A 15159-nucleotide genomic window follows, 5' to 3' on the forward strand; every position below is an offset into this window, starting at 1 on the left:
CAGACTCTGTGACTCTGGCTTTCATCATTAGGATTAGCTGAGAAAAGGATATGACTTGATAATGCACTGGCTCGCTGTCTCTTGTAAGTAATGTCCCTCGTGTTCTTCCATACGCAATTCAACAGATTGGTCTGTCTTCCCAAAATAAGGAATATCACAATCACACAATATTTTATATATACCAAGGTATTTGAGATGATGATGACGAGGTTTTGGGTGGCTTATTAAGAAACAGATCTTTGGAAGTGAAGTGAACAAGGTTCTGATTATTGTATTTTCTTAGAACTTTTGCTAATTTATGTGAGACTGTACTTATGTAACGAATAGATATATTGCCTTTGAATCTATTTGTTTCTTCTGAACGATGTCTAGGAGGATTAAGAAGGAATCTTTCAACGATTCTCTTGGAATATCCATTAACTTTGAAAGAAGTTTTGAGATGGTTTATTTCTGTAAGAAGTTCATTTGGGTCATCCAGAAGAGAATGGGCTCTATGTCCCAAGGTGGAAATCATTCCAAGCTTACGAGGAGGGAAGCGATGGAACTGACTATGCAGATATTTGTTGGTATGTGTGGACTTTCTATATATCGATATTTTGAGTTTACCAGAAGAGTGGGTCAGTTTGATATCAAGAAAAGGCAGGGAATTATCCGTTTCAAGCTTGGCAGTAAACTTAATACTATAATGTCGGCTATTGAGATGTTCGAGGAAAACCATAAGGGAATCATGTCCATGGCTCTAAATAATGAAGACATCATCTACATAGTGTTTCCAAACTTTAGGTGTTAAAATAAAGGAAGAGATAGCCTTGGTTTCAAAATCCTCTAAGTAGATATTTGCAAGTACAGTGTTTTTATATTAAAACCTTTTTACTTAAATCTCGGTTCTAATCATTGAATTCTTTTTTAAAAAATATGTATGTTAACTGAGTGGCAAGAACATAGAAAATAAATATCAAGAAGGTGGTAAGATATTCTGGAGGTTGTTGAAGAAGCTTAGAAATGGAGGAAAGAGAACTGTAAAAGGAGTTAGAAATGATAAAGGTCACATGAAAACAGGAGAAAAAGATATCCTTGAGGTATGGAGTAATTACTTTGAAAAATTGCTAAATGAAACAAGCAGTGACAGTACAGTGGTAAAAAACACTCAACAGGCATACAGTCAGGAATACATATCCATACTTGAAGTAGAAAAAGCCATCAAAGGCTTGAAATGTGCAAAGGCAGCAGGAGTAGATGATATTCAACCAGAAATGCTCAAGTATGAGCATTTCTGGTTGAATATCATCTACTCAGTGGCTGCACTGCATAGTTCAGAAGGCATGGACAGAGGGACGAATTCCTGATAATTGGAGTAGAGCTCTCATAGTACTCATATATAAAAAGGGAAATAAAACTGAATGTGAGAATTACAGAGGTATTTCTCTACTGAGTGTTCCTGGCAAGATCTATGCAAGTATACTTGAGAAACGGTTGAGAAGAATTAGTGAAGATGGTAAATTAAATATGGAAATAGACAACAGAATCAACAAAGCTGGTATGGTAGGAAGTCAATTGAATAAATTCATATGGAATAAGAGAGAAATTAGTCGGAACACTAAATTAGCTGTATACAAGACAGTGTTCAAACCAGTTTTAACTTATGGATCTGAGAGCTGGGTCAGAAGTAAAACACTTGACCAAAGACTAGAGACCGCAGATATGAGAGTCCTGAGAAAGATTAGAGGTGTGAACAGATGGCATCAATGGCAATATCATATTAAAAACGAGGATATTAGGAAAGAACTTGACATTGTCGGCATCCAGGAATGCATTAACAGAGCTAATCTCAGGTGGTATGGTCACTTAAACAGAATGGGCGAGGAAAGATTAGCAAAACAAGTGTTCTCTGCTATGTTGGCAGGAAAATGACCCAGAGGAAGACCAAGATATTGGTGGATTGATACGGTACAATGTGCCTTAGACGATAGAAATATAAGATCTGATAATGATAATATTGGAGTCTTGACAAGTAATAGACTGATTTGAAGAAAAATTGTAGATAGGAAGTTAGTAATGGTGTAAATTTTTCATGTAGCACTATCACATCCTGTACACCCCTTGAGGGTACATGTCAGGAATTTGATGATGATATATATATATATATATATATATATATATATGAATCACCTCATACAGGAGGAAGAGGACCCCAATATTTCTTAGAGGAGATACAAAACTTCTAGAACATCTGCACTGTGTGTGTGAACAAGTAGTTAAAGAGTAAGAAGAAACCTGATATGTTTTTTTGGGCAGGACTCAAAAAACTCAGTTCTTGAGTTTACTCCCAAGAACTGAGACAAATGAAATAAGAGATGAAAAGGTGTTATAAAAGTTAATCATGCTCTAGATGGGAATCAAACATAGGACTTTCCAACCAAAGGATATCATATACTAATGAATGCACTACAGAAGTACTGAAAGTTTGCCAGATATTTTTCTTTTTTAACAACTGAACACTTATAGTTAACTATCACATTTTTACAATAAATGTGTTTTACAGTTAAAAGTATTATTCCAAAAATAAAAATAAAAAAAAATAAAAACTGATGCATATATTTTGTTCTTTTTTATTTAAAATAAATGTAAGGAAACAAACCTCATTAAACATTAAATGTTTGTCTCAAGATGTTTAGGTAATCTATAAATTACTTTTACATCTTATTTTTTAATTTTCATAAATGAGCTTTCAAAAACTAAGCTTCTGCTTTATAATCTTTTTTTATTATATATATATATATATTAATCCAACAAACAAGAGATTGTAAAACCTACAGCCCATCAGTACCATGTGTGCTGGCAACTAGTTAAGACAAAAGAAGGAACCTATTGATTTGTTTCTTAAACAGAGAGAGAGAGGAGAGGTTGTGGTACTTGGAGAAAATAATGTGAGGAGGAAGCCTGTTCAGGAGGATAGAAATGAGCGGAATGAAAGAATGACAAGAAGTTCGTTTTGTAAGTCTGAAGGTGAACTGTGAATGGATGTTGACCAGCAATTGCATGTTCATAGAAAAGAAGAAAACAATGATTAGATATAAATAAATGAGATAACAGGATTCAACTCTTATATGTTTAATCAGAATAAAGAAAATTACAATGACTTGTTTCATTGACTAATGTCAGACATCTTCAAGAATTTTTAACTAGAGGAAACTAAATGACAAAAGCTCTGAAGATTCACAAAGACAATTTAAACATGACAATACAGTTACACATGTGAAACATTTAGCATATCTGCTGGTTGCAATTGTAGATGATTACTGGTGTGGAAAAGGTCTTATATGCTACATGAGCAAATGAGAAACTTGCAGATGTCATGCAAGATAAGGCAATGGTTCCTATTTAGAGCCATGTGAGCATATACCTCACTAGATTCTTTGAAAATGTATGAAAGAAGGTTACTATCAAGATATGGCACTAAAGCTAAAAGTCCATAGCATGACATCCTATAAAGATATGGGAGGTAAGGCTTGTTTATTCTTGAATTAGTGGAGCTTCCAAGGTGTCGATTCTTCCAAAGCAGAGAGAGAGAGAGAGAGAGAGAGAGAGAGAGAGAGAGAGAGAGAGAGAGAGAGAGCTTATAGAGACACCAAGATATTTTAAGAAAGGAACACTATCTTTCGGGGATTATAAAAACCTTTGAAAGAGGTCCTCATATTTACATATAATATAGATTGTGCATTAAAAAAGTAGATGTCAGGACCTCCTCCAAACTAGTGCAGATGCTTCAAAGTTTTTATGATTCCTGATATGATGTTCCTTTCCAGAAATATCCTAGTGTCAATAAGACATTCCTGCAGCAAGATTTATAAAGACTGGAATAAGTCTTGAAATCTAGGAGAATGAATACTTTAGCAACATCACCAAGCACAAGGATAAATCATGTTTTACTTCTCATATCTTTCTAGAATGCTATAATGTAGACTAGTTATCAGTTTCAATGTCTTATGTTTCATCAATGGATGAAAAGACATTTATCATGATTTTCAAATAATCTAACAAGTGTATATGCTTGCATGGCATTCTAAACAGGAAGAAGGGTCTTATTTTATATGACATCTAGAAGTCCCTCATTTTAACAAATAGATATCTGACCTTTATCAAAAAGATCTGGTCTGATATCTATTTGTTTAGATGAGAGACTTCCAGATGCCATGTAACATAAGGACCTGATTCCTGTTTCTAGTTTTAAATTATTTCTGGCATCAAGCCAGCAACAATTTAAAACCATATTTGCTGTAGCTGTAAGCAGCAAAATATGCTAGGCATCTCCTGTAGTTAAATGGACTGTCATCTTGGAATTGTTTTAAAAAATAAATATCTTTGCAAGTCTTTACACCCTCTGTCCAAAAAGAAACCGAACTTCTGATAGAAAATAAAACACATGCCAATTATAATTATTCAAATCATTTATTTCAATTAATATACTCTCCCTCAGCTTCAATACAGCATTTGGCAAGGTCAATTAATTCATTAAATAAATATTTTTATATCGGTTTTTGGGATACTGTTGAGGGTCATGGTTACTGCCGCTTGAATGTTTTCAATGGTGTCGTATCGCTTTCCTTTCATTGGCAAATGAAGTCAGGGGAAGAGAAAGAAGTCACAGAGTGCTAAATCAGGTGAATACGGCGAGTGATCCAACACAAATTTGGTTTTTGCTCAAAAACTGTCTCACAATGTTCGAACGATAAGATGGTGCATTATCGTGCAAAAATGACCAGCTGCCTGCATCACGATATTCATGCCATACGCGACGAATTCTTGCTATCAATCGCTTCAAAACTTCGAGATAAAACTAACCAATGACTGTTTAGCCAGGCAGAACGAATTCTTTGTGGATAATGCCCTTTGAATTGTAGAATCAGCACTGTCTTTACTTTTGACTTCTCCAAGCGACTTTTTTTTTTTAAGATGTCCCTCTTCTGGTGGTCTCCATTCAGCACTAGCACTTTGTGTTGGGCTCATACTCAAAACACCATGTTTTGTCACCAGTAACGATTTGAAAAGTTTCAAGGAAATTTGAGTCCTTACAAGTGATTTAATGAGGTCCTTGCAGTGTTCAATTCGATACATTTTTTGGTTGTCGGTCAACTTGTGGGGAACAAATCGAGAATTCAATTTATGAATTCCAGTTTTTGGAAGGCCCGGCTTTTCGTTGTCCTCAAGCGTCTCATGACCACTTTGAAATCACTTAAACCACTCATAGACTTGAGTACGGAATAAGCATTCATCACGTATGCTTTTTGAAGCATTTCATGCATTTCAGTAAAACTTTTACCAAGTTTAACACAAAAGACAATCGCAGCTCTCTGTTTAAAACTCATTTTCCGACTGTTCGTCAAAACACACTATCACTCTTGGCACTATAACTCAGATTCTAATGAAACAAATGTCATAAACAGTTGACACAGCACTAATGAAGGTTGCCGCTTTCAACAACAAAAAGATACAACAGGTTCACGCCACTAGTTTCTTCTTTTTTCAAAAAGTTCGGTTTCTTTTTGGACAGAGGACATAGAGCTTTCTATGTTTTCTCTAGTTAAAACATCCTTAAGATGTTAGACATTAGGAAATGAAACATGTCACTATAATTTTCTTTATTCTTTTTATATCTAATCCTTATGCCTCCTCTTTTTTGATAAACATGAAGTTGCTATCAACATCCAGTCACAGTTTTCAGCTTCTTACTTCCTCTTTCACTGTGATTTTCTTTATTCTTATTAAAGAGAGAGAGAGACTAATCCCATTATCATGCTTATTTGGAAGTGAGCTCAGCAAAAGAGTACCCATGAAAATACCTACAACAACAACAACAACAAAAAGTATAATACATAAAAATCAGAGCATCTATGAAAAAGGGACTGGTAACAAGTAAAAGCTATTTTATCAAATGCAATAATGTAACATATACAGATTTATTAAAATAATTTGAAAAGTTTACTTGGAAAGTCTTCTATAAGACAGTTTATTGACTTCCTTTTCTGAAGTAGTATCTATAAATAAAGGAAATACAGTATTTAAAAAAAATTTTGGATGAGACAAAAAATAAACACAATCATACAAATACTGCATATATTAATTAGAGATATCTATTTTTAAGTTAATAGCTAAAATCAATTTATAAATGCTACATTTTATGATTTGTATGGTATGGTGTGGATCTTATATGAGTCCACATTGTTCACCTGAAGTTAAATCCGACAGAACAGATAGCTATTCCTATAGTCTGTTGTATCTGTCTACAGTGTAATGGACCAAGTTGCTGTTTTGCAGGAGTTTTTCTTTCTTCCAACTCAATAACAGAGACCAAACTGCTACATAACATAATAAGACATATCTACACATCTTCACTCAGAGTAAATATGTTTAAACTAAGCTAAACATATTTTTAGTTGAAAATTTGACAACTTAAGTAGAACCCACATGATCATCATACATCATTTTATGCTTTAATTATACTTTTTTTTTTTTTTTGTATGCAGTTTTGTGTTGCTTCTGCATTGGAAGATGTTGAACTGAATGCAAATATAAAATTTTGTGATAAATTTGGGTTGGATAATTATTAATAGAATGTCATGAAATGGTAAAAATGGCATACAGGTTCTAACCCATGCAACTGTTTTCAAGTCATTCAAATTCTGAAATAAATGAGGATATAAATCTGATCTATGATATCAAGATGGAATAGACCAGAATATTCCAGGTTAGTGAATCAAACCATGTGACAAAATTTGAGAGATGATGCATGCTGTTAGACAGACATCTCTGAAATATAACTCTGTTGAAAGTTTCATAAGGAATTCATCAATGTTCACCAACAACCTGAGCATGCATTATGTCTGTGGATATTTCACATCAACCTCCAACCTGAGAGAAGGAAAGAAACACAAAAAATGGATATATAGCTGAGTAAATCTGTCAAAGAGAAAAATTTATTCTTAAAAAAAAAAAAAAAAAAAAAAAACAGTACAAGGAGATAAACCATGCTTAATCCAAAAAACAAATCAAAAGAACTCTGTTTGGATATCCACTTCTTCTTCTATATACAGTAAAACCCAGTTTTTATGTTCCCACAATTTACGTTTTCCTGCCATTTACGTCATTTTCCGTTGGTCCCGTCTTAAGGCCTATTCTCACGATGTATTGTTTTCCCACCATTAACAACTTGATGTGGACGTTATTTCCTGTGATTTGCGATTTTTTTCTCAGGTGGCAATACTGATTTTCAAATCGATTTCTGCGGAAATCTTTGCACTTCTCTTCCTAGGTGATGTTGCTTTCGGCTGTAGTTTCGTTTCCGCCATCACAGTGGCTCACACGCTTGCAGCAGTGATGAGGATTACCGTGATTTTTCAATCACAGTACAAATTGATATTGCAGAATTTCTGGTAAGTAATTTAGCATATGATAGTTGCTTTCAAGTTGCAGTGGTGGATGATCCAAGTTAGTAACATGGAAAAAAAAAACAGAAAATGTATTTCGGTAGAAGAAAAGATGGCAATTCTGCGACATGTAGATTGGCAAGCTGGAACATGCGTTCAATTAGCTAAAGATTTTGGTCTCTTCGTGTCCACTTTGAACACGATAGTAAAAAACAGGTCAAGCATTGAACTCGATGCAAAGCAATCTGGTGCTATGTCAAAAAAATGAAAATATATCAGGACATCGACATACGATGAATTGGATAACTTGTGGTGGAGTGGTTTGTTTCTACGAGAGCGTCGGGTATTCCAGTCGATGGTACTATACTCTGAGCGAAAGCCCTTAAATTTGCTGCGAGGTTGGGGATTAATGGTTTTACTGCGTCAAATGGATTGATTGATCGTTTCAAGACTCATCACAAAATTTTGTATAATCAAGTGTGTGGAGAAAGTAATAGTGTTACAGGGGAAACTGTAAACCAGTGGAAACATGAACTAAAGACTATTATTCAGGACTACAAACTGAAAATATTTTCAATGTTGATGAAACTGAGTACTTTTATAACATTCTGCCAAGTAAAACATTGTGTTTTAAAGAGAGAAGTGTCACAGTGGAAAAATTAGCAAGCAGAAGGTAACTGTTTTGCTCATGGTCAAAGCTGATGGATCAGAAAAATCACCTCCACTGGTAATTGGTAATTTTAAAAAGCCAAGGTGTTTTAAGAACATGAAAAATCTGCCTATTAAGTATGATGCCAACAGCACAGCATGGATGACCAGCAGCATCTTCACATCCACCATGCATGCTCTGGATGCTAAAATGGGGACAAATCACTGCAAAATACTACTGCTGCTAGACAAATGTCCTGAACTCTGAAAATCTGCAGCTCAGAAACATTAGATTAGCATTTTCCCCCCCTAATTGTACAAGTGAGCTTCAGCCATTAGATCTAGATCATCCATTAGATCATTAGTGCATTTCAATGGAAATATAGAAAAATGCTTGTTGAAAAAGCTGTGTTTATGCATGATAATGGTATGGACCCAAAACAAATGACCATACCAATCAATCCTTGATGCCATCCATTATGTGGCCAAAGCATGGTTGCATGTTACTCCTGAAACCATATCCAACTGTTTCCGGAAGGCAGGAGTTACATTTGCAGAAGAGGAGGAACAACTACAGGAGGAAGAAGATATGTCAAAACCCAACAACTGCTATGTGATGGATGAGTCTTCCTCATTTCAAGACTATGTTGATGCTGGTGTGATCACATCAATGGTACCAAGTGTAGAGGACATCCTTTCCAAATACCCTGGTAAAGAAGAGGTTGAAGAAGACTGATCAAGAACCTACCATTCCTACTAGTAAAGAAGCAATCGAAGCTATCTCTGTTTTGAGGCGATATATTGCAAGTGCATCAGGAGACGATGGGGCATTTAATGCCTTATATACTGCGGCAGGTGGAACTTATAAGAGTGCAGAAAAAGCAAAAACAATCAACAATTAAAGATTTTTTTAAATAGATAAATGTAAGTAATTGTAAATTCATTTATTTTCAGTTATAAAATTTTGTAATCTAGTATGTAGACTCACATACTAGCAGTAAGTCATCTTTTAGCCTTTTTTTTTAATGATTTTTTACATTTCTTGCTATTTACACTTTTTCCCATTAGTCCCCAAAAAGTGTAAAAAAAGGGGTTTAACTGTGTATGTATATATATATATATATATATATATATATAAAAAATTCGGTTGCACAGAGTTGAGTCACATTACTAGGGGAAAGGAGTATGGTAACTGAAATATGGTACAAAGCTATGTTGGAATATCTAATTCATCCAACAGAAGAGAGCAGTATTATAGGTTTGAGGCTCACTGAAGCACAAATACTCCAACAAACAATTACTTATATTGTCATACTTAACCAAATTCAACTTAATACACCTTAATTTTCTCTTATTAGAATAACATTTTTATTAATCATCAACATATTATTATCTGAATCACATGCTAATTCTAAGAGGCAAAATGTGAGATGGGGAGTATTACTAATCAGATGATGTGTGTCCAGTCAGGGTACAAACTCATGAAAGTAATAATAATGTCCCATGCAGCAGTGAGTATGAGGCTAATAGGATAAAATACAATATATGGTGGGTTTTTACTATAGTTCAACTGCTGGGGGACAATGAAATGCAACACCAAATTACCCTTATGGGTACTAAGCGAGTAATCATTATGGGCAACCTTAAATTATCCAAACATTGCTTGGGTAGAAGAGAAATCGATGATAAGAATGAAAGAGAATTTATTGAGCTGTTGTGAAACAGCTCAAGAAGCATGTCAAAGAGAGTTAGATTTAACCATAGCATCAGAAGAAGACGAAGTCTCTGTTAAGAACGTGAATGTTTTTCAGCTGGTGACTGTGATCATGCATACTGTCTCTGGAAGTACTAACTATATGGATGTTCCAATTAAGACAGTTTACATGATGAACTATAAAGCTGGAAATTATGACAAACTCGGTATCCAATGGCATCTGTTACTGAATGGATGGGATATCAGCAATGCATGGCAGTTTTGAAAAGGAGTTTATACAAGGCAGGATTTAAATGTGTTCCTAGAGTGAAATGAATGTATAATCTTTTTAAGCAAGAGATCCATAAAAAGATGATGTGGAAGGAATATTGTGCACAGGCTAAAAAGTTTATAAGTATTGCTGAGAAAGATGAATTAGCATATGAAAAGACATTCACTATAGAGGTTAAAAGCAACCCAAAAGAATTTTATTACTATAAAACATATAAAAGAAAAAATAAAAATTTATTTCATAGCAATAAATATGTTCTCTGACAAGAAGAAAAAAAAAAAAAGATACTGCAAATCCACTTTGAAAATGAAAGATCCTTTTTTTTTCCACTTACAGCAAACCTATTTTCTTTAGATTTAGATTTCATTTTTCTATATTCAAGTATAAAAAACAATAAACAATATAAACAACAAAAATTTTAGTAAAATAATTCACGAGTCTCATGGAAGCTCCACTGTGAACTGTGTATTATGGGAGTGACACTTTCTGTAATGTACAAAATGTATAAAACTGAAAGTTTCAAAAACTGAAGTTAACTGGTACACCGCTGACTGAAGGTGACCAGATGTGCAACTTTCTGTATTCATTACAGAAACTTTTATATTAAAAAAATTTTATTACATCAGTCAATTTAAAAGCAGGAGTGCACAAATTACAAATTGGAGGAGGAGTGAGGTAGGTGGGATATTAGAACATGTGCTAAAGGAATGTTCAGTCGAACTGGCTAGGTCTTTGACATATTTGTATATTTGAGTCTCAGATCAGGAAAGATCTCACAGGAATAGAAAGAATGTGTTATGTCATCCCTTCTTTCTTTATTATGTTATTGTGTGTCTTGTATCTCTCTCACTGATATATCGGGACAACTCATTAAATATTAGCCTTTTTTTTAAAGTCGCAATATCAAGTTCTATCACACGTGTCTCTACGTTAAGTAGGTTGCATCATTGTTATGCGATCCACATTAATAATAAGCTAAGCCTTACATCTCGTTTCTCTTATGCTCCTTCTTACGTAGCTTAACCTTTAAGGGCCACCAGAAGTTTACCCGTTCCCTGAATTCTATATATTATCCTGATCACTCAGGCAAATTTATTTTTTTACTGCGCCAGCCTAAGCCTTAAAGTTAGAGATAGACACTGCCTTTAGGTTAAATATAGAATATCAGGTGCTACTAACAATATAAATTAAATTCCTAGAAATCTGAGCTCTCTGGCATAATTTTACTCTTATTTGCAGTCATGCCCTCACTTTCAATTGGAGTATTCCCGCACACACACACACATTCTTAGGTTTGAAGTTTTATGAAGGGTCAGGGTCAGTCATCATGATCAGAAACACATATAATTAAAGAATCAAAACATTTATTAAATTCAATTAGTAATGCCATACAAGTTAAATTGATCATCAAATCTAATATTAAACCTCTACCTTTCATTCTCTCTCTCAGTCTTAAATCATTTTAGTATTCTACTTCAAAGTATCAGCAAATTCAATATCTCAATAACTCAATACATATTACATTTATGATTATAATTCATTTTTGACATTAAGGTACTTTAACACATTTTTATAACCTCTCTCAGAATAAACATGACAGAATCTCTATCTGGTTGAAAGTCCTTAAAGTTCGCTTCAAGAAAACATAGTCATTCACACGGGTCTAAAAATCTTCACTCTTTCCTTTAATACAAATTTCAGATTGGTTTTCTCTTAAATGTTAGTCAATTCTCAAAAAGGGGCTAGAACAAGTGAGAGTATTTATCTACTCTTTTTCTTCGGTTTCCATTCATTCTTTGTTTCGAATCTGGTTGTCTCGACTTTAATGCCACGTGGGTTGCATGCACTCGCTTGGGCTGGACGCTATACTTCTGTTTAGATTTTTATGTCGATGATCTTCTCACCACGGCCTGCGGTTAATCTTGCCGAAACTCTACAGCGGTGTCATACCGAACTCTATCGTAAGTCAGCCCTCAAAAATGAGAGCTGAACCAAAAGAACTCTTGGAGCACACAGAGAGAAAACTCAGGAAAAAGAAAAAACGGGGGTCGTTTACTTCCATGTCGCAGGTTTTATTCACTCTCCTAGAGCGCCACCTTTCCGAGTTTGAAATATCTTATCGTCTCACCCATTGGTCTCCGTTTGGGTGATTTCACCGATTAACATACGGGACTTCTTGTTTCGGGGAACATATGCGTCATGGTGCCTTCTAAGATGTAATGCCCACGGGTGTTTACCCTGATCTTACAGTATTTAGGGTGATCTTTGCCCTATGTTGTTGAATAGTACGCATTCTTTCACCTACAATATTTCATTAATAATTCCTCTCTTATTTTGCCCCTTTTTCTGACTTACATTCATGCTAGACACTTAGATATAAAACTTTAAAATTCACAGATTATCACATAGGAAGTTGTTATAAACAAAAAACATATTTATACTACGCTAAAAGATAAGTATGCAAGTATGTTTTGTGTTAATTGATAGATTCTGGAATGGTGACATCAAGTCGCCTATTTCAGATCTAACAAATGCATGATAATCTCATTGCACAAGAATGGTACAAAGACTAATGTGCCTATCATCAGCCAATCAGCTCTGGAGTAATGGTAAAGATTTTAGAGAAATTGATAAGAAGAACTTGCATAAAGAAATGAGTGGACAAACAAGAATACTTTGCAAGGAATTGCATGGGTTTAGTAAAGGGAGGCCATGTCCGAGCAATTTGCTCGTGCTTTACAATAATGCTACAGATGAGCTGGATAAAGGGAATGGATACACTGTGATACTGTTGGACTTTGCTAAGGCATTTGATAGGATACCACATAAAAGGCTGTTGCATAAACTAGAGAATATAGGATTGGAATATAAACTAGGATTGGATAAGTGGGTGGCTGACAAACAGGTATCAGAAAGTGGTATATGTGGGATTTAAGGTGACCCCCAGGGATTGGTCCTCGGACAATTATTGTTTAGTCTATACATTAATGACATTTGGAAGGATCTAACAGGAGATGTTCAATTGTTTGCTGATGATGCAAAGATAGGCGAGGCAATCGGAGATGCTGATATATATATTTATAGGGTGATTTGAATAGGCTGGAAGTGTACAATGGCTTATACACACTGGCATGATGCAATATCCAATAGCATATTATACTGGTGGGATTATGCTTGGATTAACTGACAAGCATAGACATCTTGGGGTTATGGACAGTAGGCTGAAGTTCAAAGGTCACATAAAAATTTGAATATTGATATGCAAGGATATGGAAATCATTTTGCCTCAATACAACTGCACCTGGACTACTGTGTGCAGATTTGGTCTCCTGGGTTCCAAAACGATGAAGCTGATGAAAGGCTGCAAAGAACAGTCACAAAGATAATACTGGAATTATGGAATGTAGATTACAAGGATGAGAGGATGTGGACTGAAGAAAGAGAGATGATATGATAGAGATCTGTAAACATTTGAGAGGGCATTATAGGATATCAGCTGATAAAATTTTTCATTATATGGAAGACAGAGAGAAAATAATGGGAGCATCCATGGAAGTTAAGTTTGTATGAAGTTAAAAAAGGGGTCTAAATTTTTCTCTCATAGAACAATGAGTAAGTGGAACAGTTTAAATAGTGAATACAGCTAATGTGAATGAGTAAAAGAAACTTTGACAGCTGGTATGGGTGATGTATGGTTTTCCTCGATAAGGCCTTGACTCCCTGGAGGTCTAATAATAAATTTTATTATAGCTGCCAGTTTAAAAGCTGAAGTGCATGAATTACAAAAAAAAAAAAAAAAAAAGAGAGAGGAGGGATTTAATCTAGTGTACCCAGCAAAACACAAAAAACTGAACTGACAAAAACTAATTGAACCGCAATCACTAAAAAATTATAGTTGCTGTTTGTAGTGATCACTAGGCAAAAATGCTGTTTGGCAAGTTTGATCCACTCATCTTTGATTCGGATAACTAAAGGTCTAAAAAAATTTAGAAATTTTTTAAACCAAAAACGTATGCCATAGTAAAAAAATTAATATTTATTAAACACAAATATTTTGTTTATTGTGCTGCAAAGCATTCAATGTGAGATGAAGAACAATAACAGAAATCTGAATACAAATGAACAATATTCTTGCATACAGTCTTGTAGTAGTTAGGATAAAACTATTGAGAAATATATATATATATATATATACAAACATGCACACACGGGCACACACACACACACACAAAATTTAATGAATAATGATTTTTCCCAAAATTTTTGAAGTGAAAGATAGTCAGTGCATTAAATAATTTTTTAATATATACGCGTGTGTGCACACACACACATTTTTTTAAATTCTTGTGTATTCAAATTTCTATTACTGTTCTCCAGCTCAAACTGATTATGTTTTTCAATATGTAACACAAAATATTTCTGTTTAATAAATATTAATTGTTTTACTTTACCATATGGTAGCTAATAAATTAATCCGAACAATCACATTTTAAATAAAAACATTTAATTTCTCAAGAAACAAAGTACAAAAATTAAACTCCAACTTTACCTAATAATTTATGTACTCCTCTGTTCCAAATAAGTTCATTAATTCACTTAGGCATGGACTCTACAATGTAGAACATATTTTCTTATTTCTGCATCTCAAAACCATACTTTTATAATGGATTGTATTAGGTTAGCCTTTGTATCACAATTTAATTTTCCAAGTCTCTTTTTCACTATGCCCATGAATATTCTATTGGGTTAATATAGATATTATTTCTGGAAAATTTTCCATATTACTCATTTATGGCTATTTTGCCTATTTTTGTTTAGCAGTATCCCTTTTATGATGTCATTGGCTTTTTGCTCAATTTTTAGGACATTGCTAATGTTTTAAAGATATAGATATATGAAGAATATAAGGAAGGAATAATTTTGGACATACCATTGTAGGATGTTCCTGGTTGTTTTCTTATTGAGCGGCATCCAGCATATGGAGATATTACTGAAGTATGCCTGAAAGGAAGGGGGCTGGGTTGTAAACGTGGAGATAGAGACATGTGGGAGAATTGCTGATAAGACAAGAAATGTGAAATTTAACTCAGGTTAAGGGTGGG

At 34.2% G+C, this 15159-nt stretch overlaps 1 protein-coding gene across 1 annotated transcript in view; it reads right to left on the minus strand.

The window, feature by feature from the left end:
* Window positions 1-15159, minus strand: part of LOC150105806 (periodic tryptophan protein 2 homolog) — a 203313-nt gene that overhangs the window by 111699 nt on the left and 76455 nt on the right. Inside the window, exon 8 of the mRNA XM_090393595.1 lies at window positions 5984-6035. Coding sequence (XP_090249721.1) covers window positions 5984-6035 — 52 coding nt within the window. The remainder of the gene's footprint in view (window positions 1-5983; window positions 6036-15159) is intronic.

Source organism: Typopeltis vanoorti, chromosome 6 (genome assembly GCF_054136105.1).
Source record: "Typopeltis vanoorti isolate ZY-2024b chromosome 6, IOZ_Tvanoo_1.0, whole genome shotgun sequence".
Lineage (NCBI taxonomy): Eukaryota > Metazoa > Arthropoda > Arachnida > Uropygi > Thelyphonidae > Typopeltis > Typopeltis vanoorti.